Source organism: Trachinotus anak, unplaced genomic scaffold (assembly GCF_046630095.1).
Source record: "Trachinotus anak isolate AG129_WGS33_773 ecotype Australia unplaced genomic scaffold, CSIRO_AGI_Tana_v1 ptg000013l, whole genome shotgun sequence".
Classification (NCBI taxonomy): domain Eukaryota; kingdom Metazoa; phylum Chordata; class Actinopteri; order Carangiformes; family Carangidae; genus Trachinotus; species Trachinotus anak.
In genome coordinates, this window is record NW_027273864.1 from 23,292,361 (window position 1) to 23,319,760 (window position 27,400).

Sequence of the window (27,400 nt, forward strand, 5' to 3'; positions counted from 1 at the left end):
TAAACTGAAGCCATATGGCTTTTCTTTTCATTTTTCCATCGAGGCCAAAAAACTAAATTTCTTCTCACGTCAAGACCTAAAGAGATGATAGGGTTAGTATTCATATAATAACCTTCATAAAACACACAGTGCATGTATGTGAGTGTTTAATAAATAACAATGTCAACAATAACATTTTAACAAAGGTTTTGCTTATATCAGACCTGGGTCAAATTGTATTTCTAAAATTTGGGGCGTGGTGTGTGCTATAGGAAAATAGAATTGGTGGCAGAAAAATACTATAATTATCCTGATTGTGTTGTTGTCAAAAGCCTTTAGGGGCCGTCGCTCTGTGACAAGCTTTGCTGTGGTTTCTAGTTCAAGACGTGCTGTCTGGTCTCCTATAGCTGGTGTTGCTTCCTCTGAAGCTGCAGTTTCAGCTCCACCCAAGTTCAGTCCAGACCCAACTACTCTGTCCTGTTGAAATCATCTAAAGGCCACTAGAGGTCAGCGTATCTGAGGCTTAAATGAAAACCTGCTGCAGAGGCTTACGGGTGAAGTTTGAGCTTATAGAGTTCACTATAAATACAGATTTCTACAGCTAAAATCATTTTATTAATCTCTCAAAGTTGCAATGTTTCAACACAGACAATGTCACATCTGCCTTAGTTTGTTTTTGACTCCAGAAAAGTGACTGATTATGTGACAAACTGGAGCAATGTATAAACTAATGTAGAAGCACAAGTCCAGTCCAGTTCCTGAAGACATGAGGTCAGTTTGTCACTAATTTAGGAAAATGAGGCAGGAATTGTTTTAGTTAACTGAAGCTAGAAGTACAATATGATATGATCTGTATTAATTCAGAAAGAAATATTCTTGTGCTCATCAAGAGTATAACTCGACTATAAATGATTAAAAAGAAAATACACTGTATGTTGCTTCAGTGGGATTTTAGTGATAATGGAAACCACACAGCTCAAACCAGACTCCTTAATTACAATTTTTTAATCTCGATCACCTGTGACTGTGTCAAAGCTGCTGTTTAGCTGTGGCAATTTTGGAGGCGAAAGATCAAATTAACTTGGAATAAAAGCTATTTATCAAATCCCCCATGCCTTGAAAATGCTCTTTAATTTAAGAGCATTTCAGAGTAGATCCTAAATGACTGCGGTGCAGAAACACCCTCTGAGACATGATAATGGTCCTGATGAATAATTCGGTAGCTGACGCAACATGTATAATTTGGATTTGGGGTAGTCTCAGCCCATTATTTATACTTGATAGGCTGTTGAACCATTTTTTTCTTTTTTTAATTTCTGTTTGTCACATTATTTATCACACTTTTCATGCATCTTCTAAGTCTGCACTCATTAATGTGGTAATAAATTTCCCTTCTCTGATGCGCCTCATCATACAGGCAGCAGAATTTCTTCCCTGCCTCCTTATTTAATCCATATTTATTGATTCATATACTATTAATATATTACATTTTAATAATTTCACTTGGTTATTGTTACTGGAGATTTACGCAAACAAAATAAATCTTTGTTTTCAGAACATATCAGAGGATAAAATGTAAAGATTTTTCTATAGCTGGTTGCACAATATGGCTGATGTGGGGTAAATTATTTCCTCTAACTGGCTGCTTCTGCTCTGAGCTGACATGTGATCAATCATGTGATCACTTGAGAGTTGCTCCTTACACTTGTGAGTGGGTGGAAGTAGCTTGATAAATGTGTTTTATTCCTCACACATGATGAGCTTTTTTTTTTTTTTTTTTTTAACACCTAAGCTATTTTCTTTTTAGAGCTCATCTCACACAGCCGTCAGGTGCAACTGAGCAGCTGTGTTTTAAAGCAAACTGAGCCTCCTCTAAACCACGGCTAAAACATCCACACTGCAACTGGCCCTTGATATTTGGTGTTCAAAACTAGCCACAAACCAACTGCTGATACCATTTGACCCAGGCCTGCTGTATATACATGCAGTCCTGATACTTTGACATATACCAATAATTTACTTTGTGCAGAGTGAGAAGTCTTTGGTGATAAGTTATGCAGAGAGAGTCACAACTGCATGAGTATGTCTGTGTATGTACTGCACTTGACTTGAGTGTGTGAGCCTGCTTGTGTGTGTGTGTGTGTGTGTGTGTTTTCACTGCCGCCACGACTTGCGGCTGAGCACACACACACAGGCCACGTTGATGCGTATGAGCCTCCAGGCCACCAGGTTTTTGAAGGAGGTCAGCGCTCGCACAAAAGTGTGTGAGTTGGTGCAGTAGGAGTTCCAGTGTCTCGCATCGATTCCCAAACAGCCTGAGCCCCCTGAGCGAGTGCTGTGACACGTCGTCTCAAAGAAGTACTGCTTCTTGTTGACATTGTTGATATTCACATCTGGGAGCACTGTCACCTCGTTGCCTGAGATGTCCGTGGCCTTGGTCTTGTTGCTGACCCAGACGCTGACGCTCTCACACACTGAGTACACCCCACGGTGCTGAGACTGCCCCGCTCGCCTGCGGCTTCTTCTCCCAGCTGCTGGCTCCGCATCAGGGGGGTGAGAGCTGAAGAGCACCCTGGGTGAGAGGTAGTGGCGCTTGGTGAAGAGTTTGGGGTCCACTGTGGGGATGGAGCTGGGGCTATCGCCTGGATCCTGCTGCTGTGCCGCTGTGGCGGCACACGAGTCCCCTCTGATGGCGGCCACTGCCTGGGCACTGTAGAAGAGGAACAGGACCAGCATGGACGACCTCATGGGCACACAACCTGTCAGCAAGCACAGAAACACTTCTGTCATTGTAGATCTACTGTATCTTCACATGGTGGCGAGGCCTGGTGCTATACTGGTTTGTTGACAACTACATTCATCATGCAGTGAAAGTTAAACCTGCACTAACTGAATTTGCTGGGTTCCTGGGGGCAGTGGGAACAAGCCGTTGGCAGAGCACTGACATATTATCACCTGTGATATAGTGATATAGTAAATTGTTAGCAAACAATTCACGTCTAGCTCACAGAGAGCAACGTTAGTATTCATTTGATGTCATGTTTCAAGTCATCTGTAATGTAAATCCATTATTTTTTCCATTTAGCTCTGTCTTTGATCTTGACCAGCTCCTGAGGGAAATAACTGCCTGAGCTGGTGCTAGGTAAGACATGTAATGTTGGTGTAGAGCATTTTAGGTGAAAACAGCTGCCTGCAACACTGTGAGAGCAGTAAGCCTGGACTAAAACAATAGAGTTGAAGGTCAGAAAACCAAAACAAAGAGCTGTATGTTGCTGTAAGGGTCTAAATAATAAAGCTGCAGGGAACTGGTAATTCTCAGAGGTTTCATCACTTTGACTTCTCTCACATCTAAGCAGTCATGTGATCCATCCTTAACATGAAAAATATTGATTATAGTAGCCTCAAAAAAAAAAAAAAAAAATTTCCCTGTGCTTACCACGACACAGTGAAGATACAGTATTTTATATTTATCTGATGCAGTGTCAAGGTACGTCCATCTTATCAAAGGCTGGGTGGAGGATAACAGAGAGTGTCTGAACACTGGATTGGAAGTTGTGGGAGCTTGAGTTCAGTGTGTGATTGATAACAACCAAATTTAGATGTAGCAGCTCCTCTTCACAGTATGAAAACACGTCTTCCACAACACCAAAGGTCAATGGCCTGGCCTCAACTACAGCACATCAATGAAATCAGTGCCTGACATGTTTGTAGTCCAACAGGACTTTTGTGTGGACACTTTATCCAAGGCTGCCTCCTGACTGCAGGATAGATTTAGGTTGGAGATGGTTAAAGGTCCAATCATTTGGATCAAAGATTTTAGCTTTAAGCAAATGAGCTATTCAAAAAAAAAAAAAAAAGAGTCTACAAATTCTAATGGCATTGGCAGCATCCTGAATATGAAGCACTGCCTGAGAGGCTCAACAGAGGGCAACAATGTCCCCAAGTTTGTATTTGTGTATGTAAACAGGAAGTGATTGGAAGTTTCATATCTAATTACATTGTTAATAGTGAAGTTGTTGACTTAATTCTATATACAGAGAGGATGATGAACTCTTTACAGTGCAATGTCCAGCTGTCTGACGTTCTTATGAAGGCTGGAGGACAAATACAGTATGAGATTAGATGATGTGTTACACACACTAAATGGTATTTTCTCTGTTTTATTTCATATATGATGGGACAGTACAATCAGAAAGTTGTAAGGAGGACATAATCCTTATTAAACTTAAATATTAGTTTTTACTACTATTGTTTTTAGTCTGTGGTTTTATTTGATGGATATCTGTTTTTTATGTTCTGTATTCAGCGTTGGCTGGGAATGGGAGCATTGCACTTTCAGGATTTAACCTTGAATATCAAGTTTTCTTCATGACTCCTAAGATATCCACGATTTGATCTAAGCTCTGCAAAGCCCTCAGTTGAATCTAATCTTCAAACTGTGTTCACAGACATGAATAAATAATCGACGAGGCTGTTTCTGGTTAAGCCGGAAACACATTAATTAGTATATCAGGAAAACAGCAAAATACCCTTTGTGGAATAGAAAAGAAGATTTTGTATATCGTTATCCATGGAAATAGGTGTCACATTATCCACAGGAATATAACTGACATTGTTGTGACATCCCATCAGTTTGAAACTAGTTGCTTTTCATCACACCTTGACTCCACTCCACTCTGTGCTTACTGGCTTGCATAAATCTGTCTGTGTACTGTGTTTAACACATTACAACAGGAATCGCAGGCGTGTTTACACCTGTGTTGGCGCTGCTTGCAGGATCCGTCAGGTAGGTTTATTATATGCTACATTCGCCTCAGGTGTGACAGTGAGTGCTCCTGGATTCAAACTGTTGGCACAACAAATCAAAAGAAAAACATAGCCTGTACAAAAGTACATAATGTGAGCTATGATTACACTAATAAATGTTTTTGAGGCAAGTCCAATTCAGCTGAATGTCTCTCGTCACACCTCACCACTGGGCCCTGTCTTCCTGTGTGTGGTGCATCATTTGGACATAAAGAAATCATTACTGCATCAATTTTAGGATGATTAGTATCATTGCTAAACAGGGCAGATCACAGCAGAGGAAGGACACACAGGAAGGTTGCTTTACAGCAGGAAACAGGAGACGTTCACCCAGTGGAAAAAAGAACGAAAACCTTTGGAGTCAAGCATACGGCTGATGAAAAAGAGATGAAGATGAAAGATGATGAAGATGAAAAAAATTAGCACAGTGCCTCCCCAGTGGCAGCAACTCTTTTGCAAAAGGAAGTAAAAGGAACATGATATTGAGAAGCACAACTGATGTGAGACAGGATAAAAATGATCTTTTTTACGTATTGACATATTGATATGTAATGATGATGAAACACAGGTGATTAATAACATTAATGGTGGGTGGATTCCATTCATGTGTCTTAGTTTCAGGGCTTTGTTTTATACTGCTGGATCTCTGACACAGGTGTAGCTAACATTAGGTGTGTCAGTGAGCTCACTGACACACCTAATGTTAGCTACACCTGTGTTTCCTGTGTTAAATCATCTGCAGTGAAAAATGTCTGTAGACAAAGAGGAATACTGTGGAAGTTTTGTGAGTACAGATCAAGGCCAGTTTTTATTAAACTGTTTTGAGTAAAATTTTGGATTCAAGTGGAAGACAAAAGTTTAAAAAAATCTTCACTTTTACATCTGCTACTTTATGAACAAAAGCTGTCACATTTCACATTGCAACTTTGAAATTGCACGTAGATTTGAGAGAACTCCAGAGGTCTGGTTGAGATTAGATCCCAGAAGACTTTTTTGTGAAATCCTGTAAATATTGCATTTTGATTAGTGCAAGTCTGTAATTAATAAAACCTAGTCTTGTTTAGGATGTCATCATGTAGTGAACAACTTGTTTATTGTGTTTGTGACCCAACAAAAGGTTTGAGTGGTTGATTTATGTGCTTCTACATCAATCAATTGACTGTATGTATTTTTTTGTTCACTTCTTTTTGTTTAGAAACAACCATCCATCCATCTTCCTACCTTTTCAGTGTCTCCACGTGAACTGTAGCACCTCAGAGGCTCCTAGAGGACGTGATTAGAGCTCGCTGTGGTCCGGCCTCCTGCCATCAGGCCCAGCCGTGCCCCCCATCCAGCACAACTCTGCCCTCCTCAGCCTCCACTCTTGCAGCAACTGTTGAGAGACAGGCAGACAAAGTGTCTCAGCCTTGCTCATAAACCCACTATAAACACATTCTTTCTGAGACTGATACAGGAAGAGAAAGTTAATATGTTATTCCCGCTCACCAGATCCTCACATACTGAACATACCAAAATATAAAAGCAGACCTGCATAATATAGATGATCTAGTATGGAAACATGTAGTGTGCATGTGTGTGTATGTGGAAAAATCAAATTCTCTGCATTATATGTGTAAACTTTGTCATTTTGTTCTTAGTGAGGCTTAAACACTCCTTAAAAGATAGATATATAGTAGGACAGCTGACGTTTAAAGATTACTTAAGAGCCAATAAACCATATTATTTAGGAGGTTGGTCTTTTGTGTATGAAGCCACGGGTGTCAACACTACATAACATTTTCTTGAATCAGGATTTTGCTGTTGGATGATTCCACCTGGTTTGACTTCCTACATTGCAAGTACCATCATTTATTTTTGAGCAGCGTTGAAGTACAGCTTCCATTCCAGCTAGATAATCCATCACAGTAAAGCAGAAGCTTTAATTTTGTTTTGTAATTTTGTCCTAATGTTATGTGACTGTGCTCAAGAGTGCTTGAGTCAAGTGTTTTCATGTCAACGCACTAGGTGTCATGTTACACCTTACTTAGTGTCAGGCACCTGAAACCCACAGGAATTAAGCTTCCAAAAGCTTAAAATGCTCCAAAATAAATAATCCCTGAAAAAATTGTCGCTCACAAATGTAATTATCATTTTCATATTTAAAACAATCTTTACAAGTAGTTACTTTCCAGTAGCAGAGGAAGTTAGAAACAGTCATTAGGATAAGGCACACTTACAGGAATGTACGGTAAAATTACAGGAATGTAAGCTCAACATAAACAGAAGTAAATGGGCTGTAAATCTAAATGACACTGGTGTAGTCCTGTAAAGAATCCACACAGAGACAGGAGGTGTTCTTGCTCGACAGCCCCTTAACAACGGTGGTCTCTGTCAGACAGGGGATTTTAAACCTGTGACCTTTCATCTGCAAATGGGCTGTTTAATATAGAAGCCACCCTGATTCAGTTCTGTCTGGAACCAAGCGAGCAACGCTGACCGCTGCGCTGTCCTCACACTAACCCCTGCAACCACAGCGTGTGCCTGCGGTGAAGTCCAACTGTAACATATTTGTCTTTTCTGCTGTTGGACGAACACAGAGGATGAATATTTACCAAGTTGCTGGTGATATAAAAGCCTTGGATGAACTGAGAGTCTGCTCCAGCTGTTTGTCCTGGTCTATTTTGTGACAGACACTGCTCGCACTGCATACGGTACATTTATGTGTAGGCAGTTATTTGTATATACATACAATATATACTATTTATTTTAAGCATCAAAGTTCTTTTTCTGGAGCTTTTAACATTACCACACAGCCTTCATCAGCAGAGGACATTTGCTCAGTTGTAATGGAGACGAATTTGTTGGTATGTGATCTCAGTAAACTTATTTATCAGGAGGAGAGGTTTACTGAGATAACAGAGCGATATTGATGAAAGCTCTGGGAAAAAAAGTATGTAAGTCGACCTTTAAGAAAACAGTAACAGGCTCTACCACTGAATTCATATGTATGGAAATAACTCACAAAACTTCTTCCTAGATTGTTTCCTTTTTTAAAATATATGGATGTTTTGTGGTTCTGCCTTGCACAGCATGTATGTGTTGGACCCACAACATCTTGTACAATATCTGTGTGGACCCAGTTGACTGCTGCTAAGGGCTGAAAAAATGTAAAAATGTAAAAATGTAAAAATGTAAGAAAAGTTGTGAATTGAGTGAACCTTGAGTTGGGATTGTTTTCTCAAAAATGTTGTTAAGCTTTCTTCCACACTCTGGTACAAAAGCAAACAGGACTGAAAGGTTCAATTACAGTTTGACTAAATGTTAACATGGACAGGAATGGACAAGAAGTGTGAGTGCCAGATCTGCTCTGAGCCCACATTACCTGAGATTTAGAGTAAATCACAGAATAATACCACAGTGAATTCACAGCAGTGTCATCTGGAGACATAAATAATGTCAATTTGAATCTTTATTTGATCTTGATTGTGATTCTCATTGATAAGTTTCATTATTATTGAAAATTTAGAAACTTAAGGCTACTTGATCTACTCAAGCCGATTTTTATGATGCAATACAACTGAATTAGAGCAACAAAAAGTGAAATCCTAAAAATACAACATTTATTTATTTGTCTTCTTATTTTGCTGCTGTTCAACAAGAACATTATTGTATATTATGGAATGAAAAACATGAAATGCAGACATCATCTTAGTAGAAAACAAACGTCTCAGTTATTAGGAAGATCTGATTTACTCAGTGGTTGAGAAACATGCGGTCAGCAGTCCTGTCCTGTGGTGAGAGGAGAATGGCAACATTCATTCAAACTTCTAGGTGGGCTGCAAATATGCACATAACACCGCTGTACAACATTAGTGTGCACTGGTGCATCTCACATAACTACCCATTGAGCCTTGAAGCAGATGGGCTACAGCAGCACACGTCCACCTGATGACTGAAGAGTGGAAATATGTTGCTTGGTCCGATAATGGTGATGGCGGTGCCACAGTATAGGAAATGGTATTTCTTGGCACAGCTTAGGTCCCTCTGTGCAATTATTAAATTCTCTCAGCTGGATAATGTGCCATGTCAAGGTGGCTGTCACTTTGCCATGTTAGTTTTGATTTGATTTTAGCCTCCATAAAAGAGCCTCAACACTTCCCAGACCTCACCCTATAAAACACGGTGGTGTTGGGCAGGATGTTTGTAGGACAGCGTGCCAGGGATAACACTGCGGGAAAGATTGTTGAATCAGCATGACAAAATCCTTGTTAAGGGCCTGCTTGGGACAATTCAGGCTCTTCTGGGGTCGTATCTTTTATTTGGGACAAAAGTTGAGAAGTGCAGCAAAAACTGTAGCATTCCATGTTGATTTCATCCCTTCAAGTGCAACTTTTGTATATTGCAACTTCCTTATCCCCTTGCTTTATTTGTGATTGTGCGTCAGTGCACTGCACCAGTTAATACCTATGTATGATGACTCTATTATTTTTATTTTTCATGATTCATATAGTGGATGTGTAAGGTAGCTTATTCTAGTTGTTTTTTCTTTATACTGTATCTGGTCTCATCTTCTTTTTACAGCTGCAACAGTTTGGATTTCACATAGATATATAAATATAGTGGAGAAGAAGTAAGAGGTAGGCTACCATAAATACCCAAAGTACAGTACTTTAGTCACAATTACAGATCAATTTTCATCCAGATTCTGAGTCAGTGTCAAAGGGATTTAGCAGCAATTCTGCATTTTATAGCAATTTGCAGTGACAAGGTGCTGCGTGCTATTTTCGCCATATCAAACTGAAGGGAAAATTGCTGCTTTAGTGCGTTCACATTGACAAGTATTGGCAACAACAAGTACCGGGATGGTAAAACTGAGTGCGGACCTATGGTGCGGACATGTCGTCAGTGCCGACGGCGGCCCAAAAAGTTCATTTTCAAGTCAATTGAGCGAAGCAGCTGGCAGACGGGCAGCATGTTGGGTCATTTCAGGTGAGAGGACAGCAAGTGCCACATGTGAGTGTACCTACTGAAGTATCTGATTTACAGAGTGACGGCCGTAACGTAAACATATTGTAATATTATAAATATCCAATCAACTCCAGTGTTTCTCTGTGAAGGAACATCGATTATATCACTGAAAGAACATTTTAGAATCAGGGAGTTATCCACACACCACGTCCAGCACACCTGTCCCCAGTTAGGCTGTTCAACCCACAATGGACTGGAGCTGGTGTAACACACGGATGCATTATGAGCAGAGGATGCCAAAAACTGCGCCCATTCAGTCCAATGCGAACTGCTGGCCTGGCCGTGCATGTACATCCATGGTGGATGTACCTCACACCTCACCTGCCGAGCCTCACATGATCAGGTTGCCTTATAATCGCAGTACATTTGCCACACATGGACACTTCACGCCGGGTTGGCAGAGTTTTGGGACCTCCTGACAAGCTACTTCCCAACACTGAGATGCCGAGGACCACTGCACAGCTTCCCTTCACCAAACATAGTATGTGTTTATTATTATTTTTACCTGTGAGTGAGTGAGTGTTTGTGTTTGTGTGCTAAGCAGTTAGCTTGCTTAAAGGCCTCCTGGCTGTTTGCTGGCTCGGTGTGCTGATGTGCTGATGTCATTTACCTGTATGAGTGTTTTGCACTCTTCATTTTGGGTAATGTGAGCTTAATTTGGGTATTTAATGCTGCCATGCTGTTTATTTATTCGTCGTTGAGGGAGTGTATGTTTTAGTATTATTGGCTGAATTGGTTTTTGCAGCATTTCCTCTTTGGCTGTTGCTGTTGTTCTGTTCCTGCTGGAGACCAGGTATGCAGACATGGTTATACTGAGTGTGTCAAATAACACACAAACATATGATTACTTGCTAGGATAACCTTCACATTTTGTCAACACACTTAATATTCAGTTAGACACTTCTCCTTATTCTTGCTGTCATAATTACTCTAAACTGCTGAACTCTCGTCAACCTGAAGCTTAATTTTGCTGCTAATTAAACTTCAACTCTATTTTGCCCAAGGGGAACAGTTAACATGGCTTTCTGTGATGTTAATATGTGTGAGTTATAGTTGTGTCTGTGCCTGCTGATGCATATCAGTGAACAGCTTTTTTTTTTTTTTAACCTGTTACTGCAGTAAATACACAAGTGCAAGTAACAATATTCATTATGTTCCATTCAAGTGTCTCAATAAGCTATACCACTGAGCCAGCATGCAAAATACCAAAAGTCCTGGAGGTGGGAAACCTAAATGAAAGGCAGACATGGTTGTTATTAGGAACATGTGCTGTCTCTGCTATGATATATCAAACTGTCTGCTTTGAAAATGCTCTAATGCTAAGATTAGATCTATCCATGTCTGTTTACTAGGAGACATAATCCCTTAAAGTAGCTGGACGTGCTTTGATGAGAAATATCCACATATTGTAGTTGCTGCTAGCTTGCCTTCAGGTATCGTAGAAGATGCTCACTTGGTTATTTGCCTTATGTTGGAAATGTCTGGCAGGGTATACGTTTTCGATACATATTTCATTCTTATTCCATATTCCTATTTCCAGATTGTGCGGTTGATATAACAGCTGCTGTCTGTCTCTGTAACTAATGAGGTTTTGTGGCTGAAATTCACTGTTAGTGGTGTTCAGTCACTTTTACTGTGTTGAGGTTGATGTATGCTCTTAGGCAGGGATGAGGTCAGAACCTAGCCACCATATATCTTCTCTCTACCATGTCCTCACGCAGTGATGGCTGTTATATATGTGAGATAGCTGACTGAAATGGGGCAAAGCTTGCACGCTAGTTACTATAATGGTATATTGTTTCAGTAGGGGCTGAAATTATAAGTCAACTGATCAATCGGTCGACTAGCCAAACTGGTCAGAAACTAGGCGCGGAAACAACTTCTGAGACTATTTTATTGAGTAATTTTTCAAGTTAAAATGTTAAATATTCTCTGGTTCAAGCATCTCATCATTGCTTGGTTTATATCATGTCAGGAAAACAGTGAAAACGTCCAGCACGGTTTCTGAGAGTCCAACGTCATGTCTGCAAATGTCTTGGTCTGTAAAGAAGAGTTTCAATTTATGATAATATAACACAGAGAAAACCAGGAAATAATCATAATTGAGTGGCAGACAGAAGTTTTTTTGATTTTGTTTTGTTGCTTGAAAAATGAACGATCATTTAAATCGATTGCAGATTATTTTGCTATTGATCAATTTACCATTTTTGTTGTAGCTCCATAATAGCTACTTTGAGCCCGACTTTGCAGCATTTTGGTGTATCTAAGTTGTCCCGGTCTGTTACTCTGTTACTGTATGCATTGGCCCTCTAGATGCTATAATACTGCTTGGGCCAGCACTTACTTTAGTACTACTGACCTGTATGCTTGACTCGACTTGAGCTGCTGCTGATACTAGCCTTGTGCAGACCATGACCCATACATACCAAACTGCAGCCTGTGTACTGCAGAATACTGAAGTAGCTGCTTTGGAGCTTAGGGGTTCACAAGATTTGTTCATGTACCAGAGTCACGGTAGACTCCACGGTTGTTATCCTGTGGATTTCTGATTCCTGCTGCCTGTGGACTTTGGAGAGACTCGCTGCTGTAGTTTGGTTAAGTTACATGACTTTCAGTCCTCTTTAGTGTTCATTTAAATAACTGAATGTCAGCAGGTTATTATTTCCTATTTCTTCTGCTGTTATAATACAGCATACATTGGTAGGGTTTTGTTTATTTACAGTAAAAGAACACGCACAGCACTGAACTATGAACATTTGTGATTGTTTGAACCTGCCATTAATTCAGATATGCAATGAAAGCAGGCAAAAAACAGCTCTTCCCTTGTTGGCGTGAATTAACTGAATGAGCAAGCCAGTTAGTTATTTGGTCTGTTAGTCCTGAATGGAGAGGCCACCCACAACCACTGACCTACAACTCATTAGCTCTAATGGAGGCAGTTTAATGAACCCCGTCTGGGTTGACTGACACGAAGCCCAGTGTGGCTCACAACCCAGTGTGCAGACCAGGAACAATCCACCTCCCTCTGGAAAAAAAAAAAGGCCGTGGCTTCATTCATATGGTAAAAGTCACACAGTCCCTCTAGTAACCTGATCCACTGAGGCTGGCTCTCATTCAAAGAGGAAGGGAGGTGCAGGTGACTTTATGTGAAAGCCACCAGTGGGCTTTGAATGACATGCCGCTCATTATGTTGCTGCGGTCATTCGTGCAAAACTGCTCAACAGGTTGAAGTGTAGCTTTCTTTCTTTCTTTCTTCCTTCCTTCATTCCTTCCTTCCTTCCTAAATCTACCTTGCCAAAATATGCAAAAGTTTGTGTTCTTCTTAAATAATAGGATGGTTCTGGTTTTGGTGCCAAACCCTGCAAACATTATTATTATTATTATTATCATTATTATAGGTGTCAAAATTGATAAAGACAGAATGCTATAACTCACAAATGTTCTTAAATGCTCCTGTAAACATTTTTCTCCGTATTGAAATGAATTTGACGAATGACTTAATTTCATTGATTTATCGTAATGTTTTCTAAAGCAGAATCTTCATTGTTGTTATCAATATTACAACAGGGACTAATTTATTTCATCTTTAATATTTTCCCACAGTCCCGATTGAAACTTTACACCTTTGCAGAATGGTCATATGTTATTTAAAGAGCAGATCTTATTATGGGGACAGTTTTACCAATGGTGGGTTTATAGAAATTGCTGGAATTTTAAAATCTTATTTTAACAATAGATTCAGTTTCAGTCGCTACATACTGAACAAATGCCAGAAAAAACATTTTTCTCCTTTGTGACTAAATTGCCAGACTGTCAACATATTGCTGCTTGCCACTATAATTAGACTATAGTTACTGGCAGATCATTGCAGCCTGTGCAGTTGTTACAGTAATGTCCTGTTTCTTGAGCCATTCACATCTTAATTGATGGATGAGAATCCCTCAATTAACCGTGCATGCAGCTCTGCTGCGGTGTTTTCATAGATACACAATGAGTAACAGGAAGATACACCAGAGATAGTGTCTAAACATCTCTGAACTTGAATAGTGTTTTCTGTCAAAGGTAAATAAGGCATAATTTTATTGCTATGGCAACTGTACAGTATATTCCTTCCTCAGGCTATTTTTTTTTTTTTACAAGCCAAGTAGATTAGGTACACAGGAGGAGGTCCTGTTAAAGTGGGAGGGAAAAAGTGCTGAGGGGCATGGAAAAGAGAAAAGGTAGCAGCACCTGAAAGTTAAACATTGCTTATGTGCAACTACATTCTGTTTTACTACAAAATAAAGGAAGGGTTTAAACACACAGTGAGGCCTGTTCCAGATTAATGAATTCAGTTCTTGACTAAGGTCCAGCACAAAAAGGTGAATGATAGTTCAGCTCTTGCCCTCTCATTGATACTCCCGTTGGAGAAGTGATGCTCTACAGATCTTGCATCAGGCTGCCCTCAGTGTATTCAAATTAGAGTCAAAGGCCTGAAAACACCTACACAGCACAGCAGAAACATTAGCAGGTGATAGCTGGTAGTTGGCTAAAGACAGTAAGACATTAGGAATTTGTGTGAATGATGAACTGCAGAGAGATCTATCCAGATAGCAGTGTTCAGTTGTGTGCTGTGTTGACCTTTTTAAAATACTAGAAAACCTGAGTGGAAGCAGAAAAAAACTGCATTACTGAGTGATAAACTCAACCACAAGCAGCAGCTTTGCTTCAGGATGAAGTCAATAAATGTCAGTTTAGATCCATTTTGGAGATGTCCAGTAAAAACAGTCTCCTCCTTCACACTAAGATGAATCATTTGCAGTTTTTTTTTTTTTTTTTTACAATATTAGGAAATATCACCTTTACACCAGAGCTTTAAGACTAACCTTTTGAACATGCTTATTTTCTTAAGTCAAACTGTATGAAGATCTGAATACAGAATGGAAACAGAAGCCTAGTTTAAAGGAGACAATCAAAACCACCACAATATGATGTACAGAGTAAATGCAGGTCTTTAAAGCATCAAATTCAAAACCATTAAAAAAGGCCTTAAAAGATAAATTATTTTAGTAGTATTGGTTGTAACTTTTGTTTATGTGGTTGGCAGCTGCTGGGAGATGTTTTACATCTGTAATCTACAAGTGAGTCTGGTACAACACTGGATTGTGCCTGTAAGAGCCCGTTTTATCCTTTTCTGCCACCGGATTCACTGTTGCCACTGCTAACCACAGGGGCTAGGAATCTAATAGACTCATAACAGGCAAGTGTCAATTTTAGCAAAAATATATAACACAAGGAATTATTTTTATGTACTGCACAGGTGGAAAATGTTGACAAAAATGTAAATGTCATGCACTTGATGATAATTGACGCTAGGGAAGGTATTAACTTGCATTCTGTTAAATTAATCTTAAATGTAATTCAGTGAACACTAGAGAAGCTCTGGATGTAACGCAGGTCCAACTTTACTGCACGAATCTGACACAAGCTAACACGTGCTTACGTGTGCTATTGGACGGCTGGCTTCAACACAGTTGTGAACATTGCCTTCAAGGACACACATGCAACACATTTAAGGTTACGTTAGAGATTTGTGCCTTTGCATACCTGCCTCAGCTTGTCCACAAGTTGTAGGGAAGTGAAATGTCTTATTTTGTCTTTTTGGCAACTAGTCAAAGGATACATGTTAAGAAGGATAATAGCATGCCAGCTCATAATTTCCCATTCTTCTCTGCTACTGCTGTCCTGTTGCATCTAGTTGAGGCAATTTTCTGTTTTACCACTCAGAGAGCTATGTGGGAAATCATTTCAAACACAATATGACCTTTGGTTAAGAAATAGGGCCTCTGCTGGCAGTCGGTCGTGATTTAAGGCAGATGTGTGAAAGTCTGTCTGGCGCTGAAACCACATCACGTTCAAACTGAGACCGAACGGAGTCGAGCCAGAGAGCAGATCAGGGAGGGCCAGTCAGTCAGCAAATGCTCAAAGACCAGATTCTGACTTTTCATCCAAAGCATTCAGTGATGCAACAGATAGAAACTTAAGAGTTATCACCGAGAACAGACTCTCTGATTGCAACATCTGGATGACAATAGCAGCCTATTGTTTATGTGCCCTGCGATAGGATACACAATCTGCAGAAAGCATAATGTAGCTTTGTTATTTAGTATTTATAAGCTGAGGAGTTCCCACAAAAGGACTTTGAATATACTTCCTGATGACTGCTGAGATTATACAGCAGATCAAACATCTGTACTGTACAAACACACAACAACATGTAATGAACTTTTTGATGTCAGCTTCAGAAACACTGTGTCATAAACATGTTCAACATCTTTCTTTATATCGCACAAAAACCAAAGAAACCTGAAATATAATCTCTGCCTGAGACAGAAACAACCACATGAGAGCGGTAAATGGCAGATTTAACAAGGACAGTTTCATTCCTCACTGATGGTTGTGTTTGGTCTCACTGCGCTGAGGAAACACAGCTGACCCCAGTCTCTATACACAGTGTAACTAAACACAACGGACTCGGCGGAGAAACAGGCTCTGCTAAAGTACTTCAAATTAGTTAAATAAACTCTTCCATCATTGACTCAAGGGAGTCAGCGTATGTGCGTTTTCATCATCCAGTGGCTCACACTCAACAATGCAGCGGAAGTTTAGTTTGTGCAATTTGCTCAAACCTTGACAGACCTCAAGTCGCCTTAGATGAACTGTACGGTACATTATCATCAAGTCTGCTTGTGAATTAACTTTGGTCCAGTTAAGAGCTGAACATAAAAAAAAAAACAGCCTCAGTGAACTGGAACTGTTTCGAATTCCCCGGCTGATAATGATTGTAACCCCACTTACATTTTTATTTTTTGTTCTCAGGATTAGAGCCAATTATTAGAGGACACTACAACAGCAGATGCCAGATCAGATACGGCTTTCAGCACTTGGACAGAAAAGCTGCTTTGATTTCTCTATTTACTTTAGGAAATTGTTTGGCCAGACCTTTATGTCCCCCAGTGTCCACACTTGGCTGGTGTTTAGTCTATTACTGTTAAGTCTTACCAATAACAACCATGCAGATCCTTTAAAAACAGACACACCTTATTTTTATTTTTTTCCACATTTCAGGAATTCTGCTGAAAAACGTGAAGACACAGTCCAGCTATTTGTCAGTAGAAATACGAAGGACTCATCTGTTTCCTCCTCTGTTTGTGTCTGTCAGTAGTATTACAGAGGAGCACCAGTTCAAATACTCCCAGATTGAATGTTGCTTTTAGTAGCTATGTTATTCTGAAACAATATATTCTTGGTATCAGCCAACCATCCAATAGTCGATGTGGTGGTTTGTAAGATATAGAGTTGTGGTCTGTTGTGTTTGTGGTGAATTTTCTTCTGTGGAGGGTTTTTTTTTTTTTATTATACTGTTGTTTTCATTTTCTCTAAATGAAAACCAGAATACAGAGGGGCCAAAGTGACTCGTAGTGACTCTTTATAGAAGAAAGTACACATTTGTATTTGCAGTAAAAGTACCACATATTGGCTTTGGGCTGTGAAATGCTGACCTTCCTTAGCTAAAGAATTTCAAGTCTCCAAAGGCAGTATGAAGTCGGTGTAAACCATTGCTATCGTTTTGCCACCTTGAGGAAGAGGGACTCCCATTTCCTTTTCTGGCTTTTGTTTCCACCTTTGCTTTGACATTTTGTGGTAAAGTCTGTGCAGATTGATTGTTTAAAGTCTCGGTTCACCCAGTGCGTCATATTTCTGCACCTTTTATGGCCAATCAGACAGCTTCTCACATACACTCTGACACCTTTGTGGCTCTTTTACTGCAGCCTCTGTTTTCGTCACTGCAGTTTTCTGTATCCCTACATTATGGTTACGCCTTCTCCAAATAAATTCATCCCTGCTGTTGTGGAGGGTAAATAAAGTGACGCCACAGAAGTGGCGGTGTGTATGTAAAAATGCATACGTGGTGCTGTGTTTGACGTTTTCTGTTTCTGCACATTTGACTGTTTGTATTCTGTTACTTTTAGTGGTCATGTGGGCGTTTGCCTGATTTGTTTTTAGTGGCTAAAATCAAAAAGAGGATTCCTTTTCACAATTAGTCTGTAATCTGTACCTGACAGGTGACGGCTCAAACTAATTACAAGCTTGAAAAAGTGGAGCTGCCAAAGAGACTATAAATCTGGATATTGGACCAGCCCATTGATCTGTGAGCACAGTTTGCCTTCAGCAGCTCAGTGGAAAGCAACCGTTGGTATCAAGTTTGGATTGAAACACTTATTTAGATTTTAAAAAAGTAACCATATACTGAAAACTTTAAACCTCAGTCATTTTTTATCTTAAAAGCAAGTTTCCCTTCTCCATGTCCATGACTGGACTGTGTCTGGAAGTAACAGATGGATTGTTGGGTTACAGGGTTGAGTTGTAGTTGGCGTGCTGGACGAGGAGCGTGAGTCACAGTTCACACTCTGTGTGTGTGGCCTTACTGTAACTCGCGCTCTGAGATGATAAGGCACTCCTGCTTGCAGGGACACTTCACTGGAGAGAGGCAATACAGCTCAATCACAGGCACAGGCCTGCTGTATCTCTGCTGCTCATTCTCTCAGATATTCACTTTCACAGTGTGTGTGTGTGTGTGTATGTACACACATGTATGTACATATACACATACACATATACACACACACATATATATATATATATATATATATATATATATATATATATATATATATATATATATATATATATATATATATATATATATATATGTGTGTGTGTGTGTATATATATATATATATATATATATATATATATATATATATGTGTGTGTATATATATATATAATATATATATATATATATATGTGTGTGTATATATATATATATAATATATATATGAGCTACATTATAGGATTTTTATAGTTATAAATGTCAAACTTGAACCAATCAACTGCATTAATGTCATATGTGAAATCAGAGGGAGGTGTTCCTCCTGAGTTACTAAGAGAGATAACAATATCTGCCATTGCACAGCAGTAGGTGTAACAGTAACCTAGGTTTTTCTTTTTCATGTTTTGCCAGTGAGTGCCATGTTCCTTGAACTGTGCCTGAGGCTATAAGAGATGATGGGACATGTCTGCGTGGAAGGATAGATGCTAATGCAATTATATATGAAGGGTGGCTAATCAGGTTTAATCCCAGTGAGGGGAGGAATAAGGCAAGCTTCTGTAATTGTAGGCAATTACAGTCCTGCTTATTTGGGGACAGGAAGAGAGGAAAATTATCAAAATATTCATCTTTTGTATTATGACCCTTGAACATGTATAAGCAGATGAGCTGTAAGATGTCAGTGCACATAATTTTAGATTTAAGACTTTAACCACTTTTTACAGTGATTGGCCAGGAGCTCTTGGGCGGAAAATAGTCTGTAAATTCCTTCACTCATTTTTCACATGATGACTTGTCCCACTGTACTTGTCAGCTGCTGACTATAAAACTGTCAGAAAAAAGTGTGTGTACGCCTTTATCGATATTTATTAGGTCCTCTGTAGCCCAGGGATTACTGTCCTTGAGATTTGTTTAAGAAAACTGTAACTGTATAACTGTACCTTCCTGAGATAGGAGCCTTATTGTTTTCTGATTTGCTGCTTTCTTTGTATAGCTTTGATAGGAAGCTGAAACCCCTCCTCAGCTGCTTCATAAATTAAGGACACAGTTTTGATGAAAATATTCTGTAATACACTGCCAGCAAAAAATGTATTCTAACAAAAGTCACAAAGGAACCATCGCAGGTCCTCAACATGAAAAGCTGAAGTATGACATTGCACAGAGTAAGTCCGTTCTTTCCAACGGAGAGAGCGGTGGTGGCCAGCAGTGGCCTGAGTTTCCACCTGGTTTTGCTGCAAAAGATCACCTCAACTGAAATTTGAACTTTGAAGTCCTCCACAATGAGCAGCACTGACAGGAGGAGGAAAAGTTGACTCTCACTTCCTTGAAGTCATGCAGTCTGTAGTATTGTGGTCAGCTGCGCCGAAAAGATTTTATAACAATTGATAAAATCTTTTCTGCTACTTTTCATTAGCTATATTTTCTGATATCTCACTGAATGCCTGTCACTGGCTTGATGAGGCTGGTGTCATCAACACAGTAATGTTGTTTGTTGTTGGAGTGTGGTCAATAAACCTAAAATTATGTGGTTCTCTTGACGCACCACGTATAATTCGCTCAGATGAAAGATTTAAAAAAACTAAAAACTGAATGTAACAGGTGCAAAATGTAGCTAAAAAACACAGAGTGGCATACTAAGAAAAAAGATATGCTGCAAAGATATACTTTGTCAATTTCTCAGGAAATAATGATGAAAAAAATCATCATTTATGGTGTTGAGATCTATGTCTTTGTACAACTTGGTGCAGATCCAGAAAATGTTTGGCCTTGACAGAGGTATTCATGTACTGAGTGCCATTCCAGTTTATCAATGGTTCACTTTGAAACATTGGAAGGTAGGACCGGACCTCATTCAATCTCCAACAAAGCTAAAGAGAAACAGTCAGGTGCCTGTGTGTCGAATGAAAAGAACAGCAGGAATGTAACAGAACTGAGAATGCATTTGTATGTTTATCTCTTCCCTTTTGCTACAACAGACGTTTCTCCTCCTGTCATCTTTTGTTTTATAGCTAGTTTGGAAAAATGTATCAGTGACTGTCCAGTGTGGACGGATGTTTCTTTGAGTGAACATGTTTGTGCAAAAGCCTTTACACGCTCACTCCACTCAGATGGACCATACAGCATCTGTAACCTCTCCAAAGAGTCTGAGCCTGGACTGCCAGACCGTGTTCATCCACCTGTGGAACAGATTGTTCAGCAATGAGGAATTACAGCTGGTGTGCAGAAAATCCTCACTGATATACATTGTTGCTCTGCATGCCAGCAGAGATGGAAAAAGACTGAGACAGAGGACAAGAAGAGAAAGCTGGAACACCTTTTACACTGAGTCTAACACTGAATATAATCATAAAAATGTGAAAATGTGACCAGATCTGGAAAAAATGTAGCGTTGTTACAATATGTGGTCTTTTATTCAGTTAGTTTGCAGCCAAATAGAAGTCAGTTTGGGGTTGAATGAATGCTGGCAGTCATATAGTGTTTCAGCTTTCCTCAGTTGCTATTTAAAAATTTCTTGTTGAATATGTATCCATGTTTCAATATGTATCATTTACATTTTCAGGAATGGTAACATAGGCATGTAGAGTTCAGCATCCATAACTTTTTTTGCTGGGCAGTTTTTCTGTTATTACTGAATGGACGAGAGGGTTTAGACTATTGCTGAAAGATTCAGTTGATTGATCAATTAGGCGATTGTCTTATATGACTTCAAATCAGTATCTCGATTATCCTCCACATATTAAACAAATTAAACAAATTGGTGGTGTTGCCTTTTGCCCGTCCAGAGTACAATGTTTTCGAGAGTTTTCTAACGTAAATGGGCCGGCAGAGTTTTATGGGCTCACAAACGCAGCAGTGGTTTGGATGCCAGGTGTAAACGTAGCAAAAGTGACAAGTTTTAAAACTAAGAAGCATTTGTGTGGACGTAGCCTGAGGCTCAGTGTTTGTGCTTATGTGTGTCATCCACATCGCCAGCTTCGCTTTGAAGGTGGACTAATGTTAGTTGGATGGGGCAGAAGGCGTGTGACTGAGCACAAGGTAGTGTTTTTTTTAAGGGGACAGTTCATGCCTTTGGGGAAAGTACTGACAGAATTAATTAATTAAGAGCAAATGAAGTTGGTGAGAGTCTAAATGTCAGTTTTGATACTCGTTTGGTTAATTGCTCAACCCTACTTTTGCTTGTAAAAGGACTTCAGCATCTTCTGTAGATTAACTTTCTCTCATACATCTCTCTTTCAGTTTGTTAGCTGTGGCGATGTGTTTTTCTCTCTTTTACCATGTTAATGAATAAATTATTATCCAACCAGCATTTTCAACTGCTGGTTGGACAAAGACATGACTGTGGGCTCTGGGAACTTGTGATGGACATTCTCTCCTTTTTTGACATTTTATAGACCAAACAATTGATCATTTTAATTTAAAAAGATAATAAAGAGATTAACCAATAATTAAACAAATCGTAACTTGAATTTATGCCACAACAGTCTCTCAACTGAAGATTCAGAAAGACAGACCAGATGAGGACAAGCCATGGGGAAAACACCCTCCGAACATCCTCCACCTTAATGAGCAATTTAGTTAGGTTAGGTTCAAAGATGCTGAATTACTCTATCATAGTCGAGACACACAGACAGAAGCATGTAGACACACTTTGAGGCATGTAGTCAATAATGTACAGTATAATTTATATCATCAGATCTCTCGTTCTAGTTGCAGCTATCATGTTTGTGGCATCTGACAAAATGTAGCTTCAAGCTTTATTTGAACTTTACAATCTCTTACTGACTTGATTTATGGTGCCTTCAAATGTGGTTGCGTTTATTGTCTTCAGAAGGAGTCCATATGAAATGTATTGTTTAATTGTTTTACAACTGAACAAATTATCAGAAACTTTAGTTTTTTACTCATGCAACCTGTGGAGGGTACATTCTTCTTTTTCCTTGGTTTAAATTCAGTACAAGCAAGAGTCGTGTAGCGTCGCTGTTTGTCATTTGCCAAAACCAGTGCCGAGTCAGCTGCCAAGCGTACTGTGTGCTCAACTTCCCATGTTAAAAAACGTGACCGCAAGTCGACTACCGGCGGCTAGTTCAAAGAGTCTGAAAAAGACTAGATGACAAACTCCACCCCTCATTGCGTGGAGTACGACTGGCCTGAAAATGAAGCTGCCATTGATGAAGGTGAACAAAAAAAACTTTGAACCAACCACAGATACCATCAGAAAGATCTTGAGGCAACGATGCCATTGTCTGCTTTTTATTTCCTGTCCTTTACAAATCAAAAGTACCTGAGACTAACATCCTACCTAGAGCCCAGCCCCCCCGATTTCATCTCCTGACTTCATCACTCTCATTGTCCTTGTAAACTGACCACTGCTTCTATTGTGCAGAGAAGCCTCTCTATTGATAATACACTCTATAACAACCATATGGTTTGCTTTCTGTAAGATGTCTGTAAACTCACTATATATTTGGAAACTAGTGACCACTGTACCCTAGCAAACATCAAGAAAAAAAAATTGTGTTGTTTTTTTTTTTTTTTTTTTTTTTTTTTTTTCAATATAGGAACATAACAACAGGAGAGTAAAAAAATCACATGTGTCCAAAATGAACCATATGCATATTTAAAGGTCTGTTTGAAGTACCTCTTATCAAAATAGCGGAGCAAATCCTCTTGGGTATAATCACCTGCTATTATGTCTAGAATGCAATCATTTGTTTCAACTCTGTGGCACACATAGTTTGAGAAAACCACCCTGCAGCTAGCTCATTGTTTCCAACCCAACATACCATAGATATACAAAAACTCTGCAGGAATATTTTGAGAACAGTACCTAGCCCGAGGAGACGGGTGAAGGTCTGATCGGTGCTATTGTAACCTGATGAGCTCGAGGCTAAGCTTCAGCAGTTTCTGAGGGCATGGAGGAGATGATCAGCTCCCTGACGGGTCTGATCTTCAACAATAAACGCTCATGAGCAGTCTAATACAAAAGGTATTCATCAACAGGTAACTATCACAACACACAGAAACAGGAAATGTAAAAATGCGTCAAGTGCAGCATGTGAAAGAACACCTTACCTTCTTTAACACTTTCCTCCTAACCTTCTTAAAGAGGTTTGACTTTACTTTGAAAAGCTGCACATTAAAACTATTTATTATTCTAAAAAAAAAAACTTGTCAGTAAATTTCTTCAAAGTAATTAAACACATGTCAATATATTTGCTTTGTATTTTATACAGTAGTAAGTTAGTGTGGATCCATGCAGTGTATGTGAAGATAAGATAGTTTTCTACCTCTGCTAAAGCTCTGTCTTCTCTCCACTGATGTAAGAATCCAGAGGATTCCTGAAATATATTCCCGTTTCCAATTCCACAAGATGCCAGGGAGGGGAAGAACAAACTCTTTGTCAATTATCCCAAACAGTCCTTTCTGAGTCTTGCACTTGTTTGAAAATTGTCCTGAGAGTAAGTGAGAAGTGTCCCAGAGGCTGCAGGCTCTGTCTGACTGTGGACTGCTGCAGGTCCTAGTGCCTGCCTCTCTGTGAGCCACCAGCGAGGGTTCATAATTCACTTGATTATATGTTTAAGTATGGTGGTTTACATTCAGAGAAACTTCCACGAAGCAAATCAGTAATCTGCTACTACTATTATTACAGTTACTACTGTAACTTACTGAAACAGACAGAGGTGGGGATTATTTTTCTTTCTTTCTTTCTTTCTCAAACTCAGTCAGCTGCTGTTAACTCTTCCTTCTAAATTGAGCCATGCTTGCAGTGTGTCAGTCAGCTGGTCCACCACTGTTGTCCGGACTGAATTATCTCAACAAATACTGGGTATCTTGCCATGACGGACATTGATGGTCCCAAATTGAATCATAATGGCTTTGAGTTGACATTTTTTTCCTGTTAGTGAAATATTTCATGATGATAAATTGCCATGAAATCTGGATTTAAGTGGTGCCCAGAGTACTTTCACTTAACCAATGACATATCTCTAAAGCTACAAGATTGATTGGCACAGAATTTTTCTTTTTTTTTTTTTTACAAACATTAATTTCTCACAGAGAATAAATCCTATTGACTTTGGTGATCCATCTCCATGAGGTTCACATTTGATGTTTTGAGTGAAATGTCTCAACAACTGTTTGATTCCTGTGAAATTTACAAACTCATGTTCCCCTCAGGAACGAATGCTAAACATCAGCATGACCATTGTGAGCATGTTAGCATGCTGGTGTTAGCAGTTTGCTCAAAGCACCACTGTGTCTCCAGTGACCTGCAGCCTCGAGGATTGTAATTTATAACATAGTAACACTGATTCACCTTATCTGTTTGTGATATTATCTAACTGTAACAAAGATGTACCTTTACCTCTTTTCAATTGCCTATATTTTTTTAACATGGTAACTTGTAACTCATTTTACTGTTTACTAATACTGAGCTCCTATCAAACACACTTTGAACTGAACTCCACAAAACTGAACATTTATAGTGTTGTCTTTAGCCTTTATCAGGTTATGTAGCTATCTCATTATGATGTAATGCATTTTAAAAAAAAATGCAGATTGTTTTCTGTCTCGTTATGATTTCCCAAAATTCCCGAAAGTAGAGTTATCTCATACATGTTCAGCCAGTTCACTGTTCTTATTTTGGGATTCTTCCTGTCAAAACAGGAGCAGATGTTTATGAGATCACCGTCTCAAGCAATCAGTTTCACAGATCAGTGCCTTGGGAAGAGTTGTCATTACAAACGTACTCATTTGGCTGATGTTGCAGTCAGTACTAATGAACCTATGAACTCTAATGCCTGATTACAGTTTTCTGCTGTTATCTTGCTAACCAGGAATCTAAGAATTCATTCATTTATTGATTTATTCATTTACATATCTCATCAGAGTTATTACAGGCGTTTGAATTCCCCCTTTGGTAAATTAGTAAAATTGTTCAACTGTTTTTTTTATTTTTTTTTTAAACTGACGTGATTGTGGACACCAGCTCTGACACAGGATAGAGTTACACGTGTTTGAAGCTCTGAGAGTGTGTTTGAGTGAACAGTCCTAATGTTTCACAAGGAGATTTTGAGCTTGGAGCTGAGACAGCATAAACTAATCCAGGTGTATAAGTACATATGTGGCTATGAGTGTGTTTGCTTGCATCTGTCTCTCCCATCTCACTCTCACAACAAGTTTAACTCAAGGCCACTTAATAGTCTGTGTTTGAAGTTTGTTTTTTTTCTTTTGCCCTCTCCTCATAAATTAGATAATAGTTGAGATTTTTTAAAAACTAAGGGCTTCAGTGTGTTCATATTTATGTCAGCACTAGCCTCCAACATCTGGATCCCAATACGAACATATGGAAGCAAAATCTGCTTACCATATTACATGAGTATTACACACTGGCTTTGATTATTGCTCTGAACTCTTCATGGCACAGCTGGTATTTTTAAGACTGGTCATGGTCATGTTTTGAAAAGCTGCCGTCTCTAGTTTTGTGATTCTTTTTTTGGTAGGAGCCTTTCCATAGCTTCCCTAGCCTACATAATGGATTAGACCCAATTTGTCATCTGTGAACATTACAGTCAGACTTGTCTTTTGGGAATCTGATTGACCAGACTCCCAAGGAAGACGAGTTACAACAGTTGTTTCTTCCTGCTTTGGCATTACAGGGCTTTGGGGATTTGAAACCTGGCCTTCCACTGATCTCCTGTAAAACTCATTTGCAGGAGCCCATTTAATCACTCAAGCCAGACCAGACTCTTCTGCTGTTTATTACAGATTTTAGACAAACTTAGATGTGACCGGAAATAAATGTAACAGAGGAGGGAGTGAAAGTAGCTGAGGAGGAAACATAAGTCATGCATGTTTTCTTGGCGGGGGATACATTTGATCAATGTTTCCAGTGTTAAGGTGTGAACCTGCAGTCACTTTTTATAAGATGTATTTAACCTGACAGGCTGCGTCTGTCTAGCATCTTGTGCAACCACAAAATTGTTTTGAAATTGGGCAGTTTCACACAGCCAATCCATCACTATGGGAAACTATGCGTTTACATGTTATTGGGCTTTATGAGCCTTCCTTGTTCCAGTAACTGTGCTGTTGTGTGAAGGTCAGGATGGGATATACTGTACATTATTACTTTATCTTTGTAATCAGTGTTATTTGAGAACCTGTTCTTGTAAAATGAGATGCAGGCTGGTCGTGCAATGATTGTTTTTTTTTTTGGTGGGGGTGGGGGGAGCTGTTGAAAGTGTGCACAGTAAATAACAGGAAGAGCATTATGGCTCATGTTTGCAGTAGCTCCAGTGGGGAGATGTTGGAGGATGTTTGGCAAAAAGGAATATTGATCACTGCTCTGATAGTGAAATTGAATTTTAAGGGAATGTGACATGCACATAGTAAGAAACCAAGGATTTTACAACTCGAGCAAAATTTGAGCCCTGTCTTAAATTTTTTTTGGTACAAAATTTTCTTACCAAGTGGTTTAAGTGGAACAGCACAAAAAAGGTTTAAATATAGGTTACTTAAGATCTCAAGGGGAGTAAAATAGCCCCAAAAATGTATCCAAAAACGATTGTCATGTCTGTATAATGATAATTTGTGATAGACAGATTCTTGGTAAAGAAATAAAAACCTGAAATTGCAAAAATAATATACTATACTTGTGGTATTAAAGACATCCTTTCCAAAACTAAGCCAGGGTGTTGCTTAATACAGTGTGAACTACGAGTGACATGAATGGTTTCACAGAGGACCTCAGATCAGTTTGTGTGTGTTTATAAAGCAACACTGTAACTCGCAATTTCTCTGAAGAAAGAAAGTGTGTGTGTGTGTGTGCTGTGACGATCCACATCTGGCCTTCATTAGCCACATCAACTCAGACCCAGCGTTTGAAAAGACGGCTGACTTCGTGGAACCGAGCAGGAAGTAAGGGCTTAATCTTCATTCTATGAAACATTCAGATTTGA

The 27,400-nt window shown here is 39.3% G+C and overlaps 3 protein-coding genes across 3 annotated transcripts in view; 2 read left to right on the plus strand and 1 right to left on the minus strand.

Annotated features, from left to right (window-relative positions):
• Positions 1-133: 133 nt before the first annotated feature.
• Positions 134-26,765, minus strand: ngfb (nerve growth factor b (beta polypeptide)). Its single transcript, XM_071493609.1, has 3 exons — positions 23,732-26,765; positions 6,007-6,157; positions 134-2,738 (listed from the first exon to the last, which is right to left on the minus strand). Exon 3 carries the CDS (start codon positions 2,725-2,727, stop codon positions 2,134-2,136), a length of 594 nt encoding a protein of 197 aa, XP_071349710.1. The 5' UTR covers positions 2,728-2,738; positions 6,007-6,157; positions 23,732-26,765; the 3' UTR covers positions 134-2,133.
• Positions 10,137-27,400, plus strand: part of LOC139630304 (potassium voltage-gated channel subfamily A member 10) — a 79,038-nt gene continuing 61,774 nt past the window's right edge. The window contains exon 1 of the mRNA XM_071493607.1: positions 10,137-10,273. The gene's annotated coding sequence lies outside the window, so the exon portion shown is untranslated. The remainder of the gene's footprint in view (positions 10,274-27,400) is intronic.
• LOC139630305 (potassium voltage-gated channel subfamily A member 2) overlaps positions 10,165-27,400 on the plus strand; it is a 60,850-nt gene continuing 43,614 nt past the window's right edge. The window contains exon 1 of the mRNA XM_071493608.1: positions 10,165-10,273. The gene's annotated coding sequence lies outside the window, so the exon portion shown is untranslated. The remainder of the gene's footprint in view (positions 10,274-27,400) is intronic.

Bases quoted from the DNA above. Each gene is read 5' to 3' on its own strand.
- ngfb (XM_071493609.1), bottom strand. From the start codon at position 2,727: ATGAGGTCGTCCATGCTGGTCCTGTTCCTCTTCTACAGTGCCCAGGCA.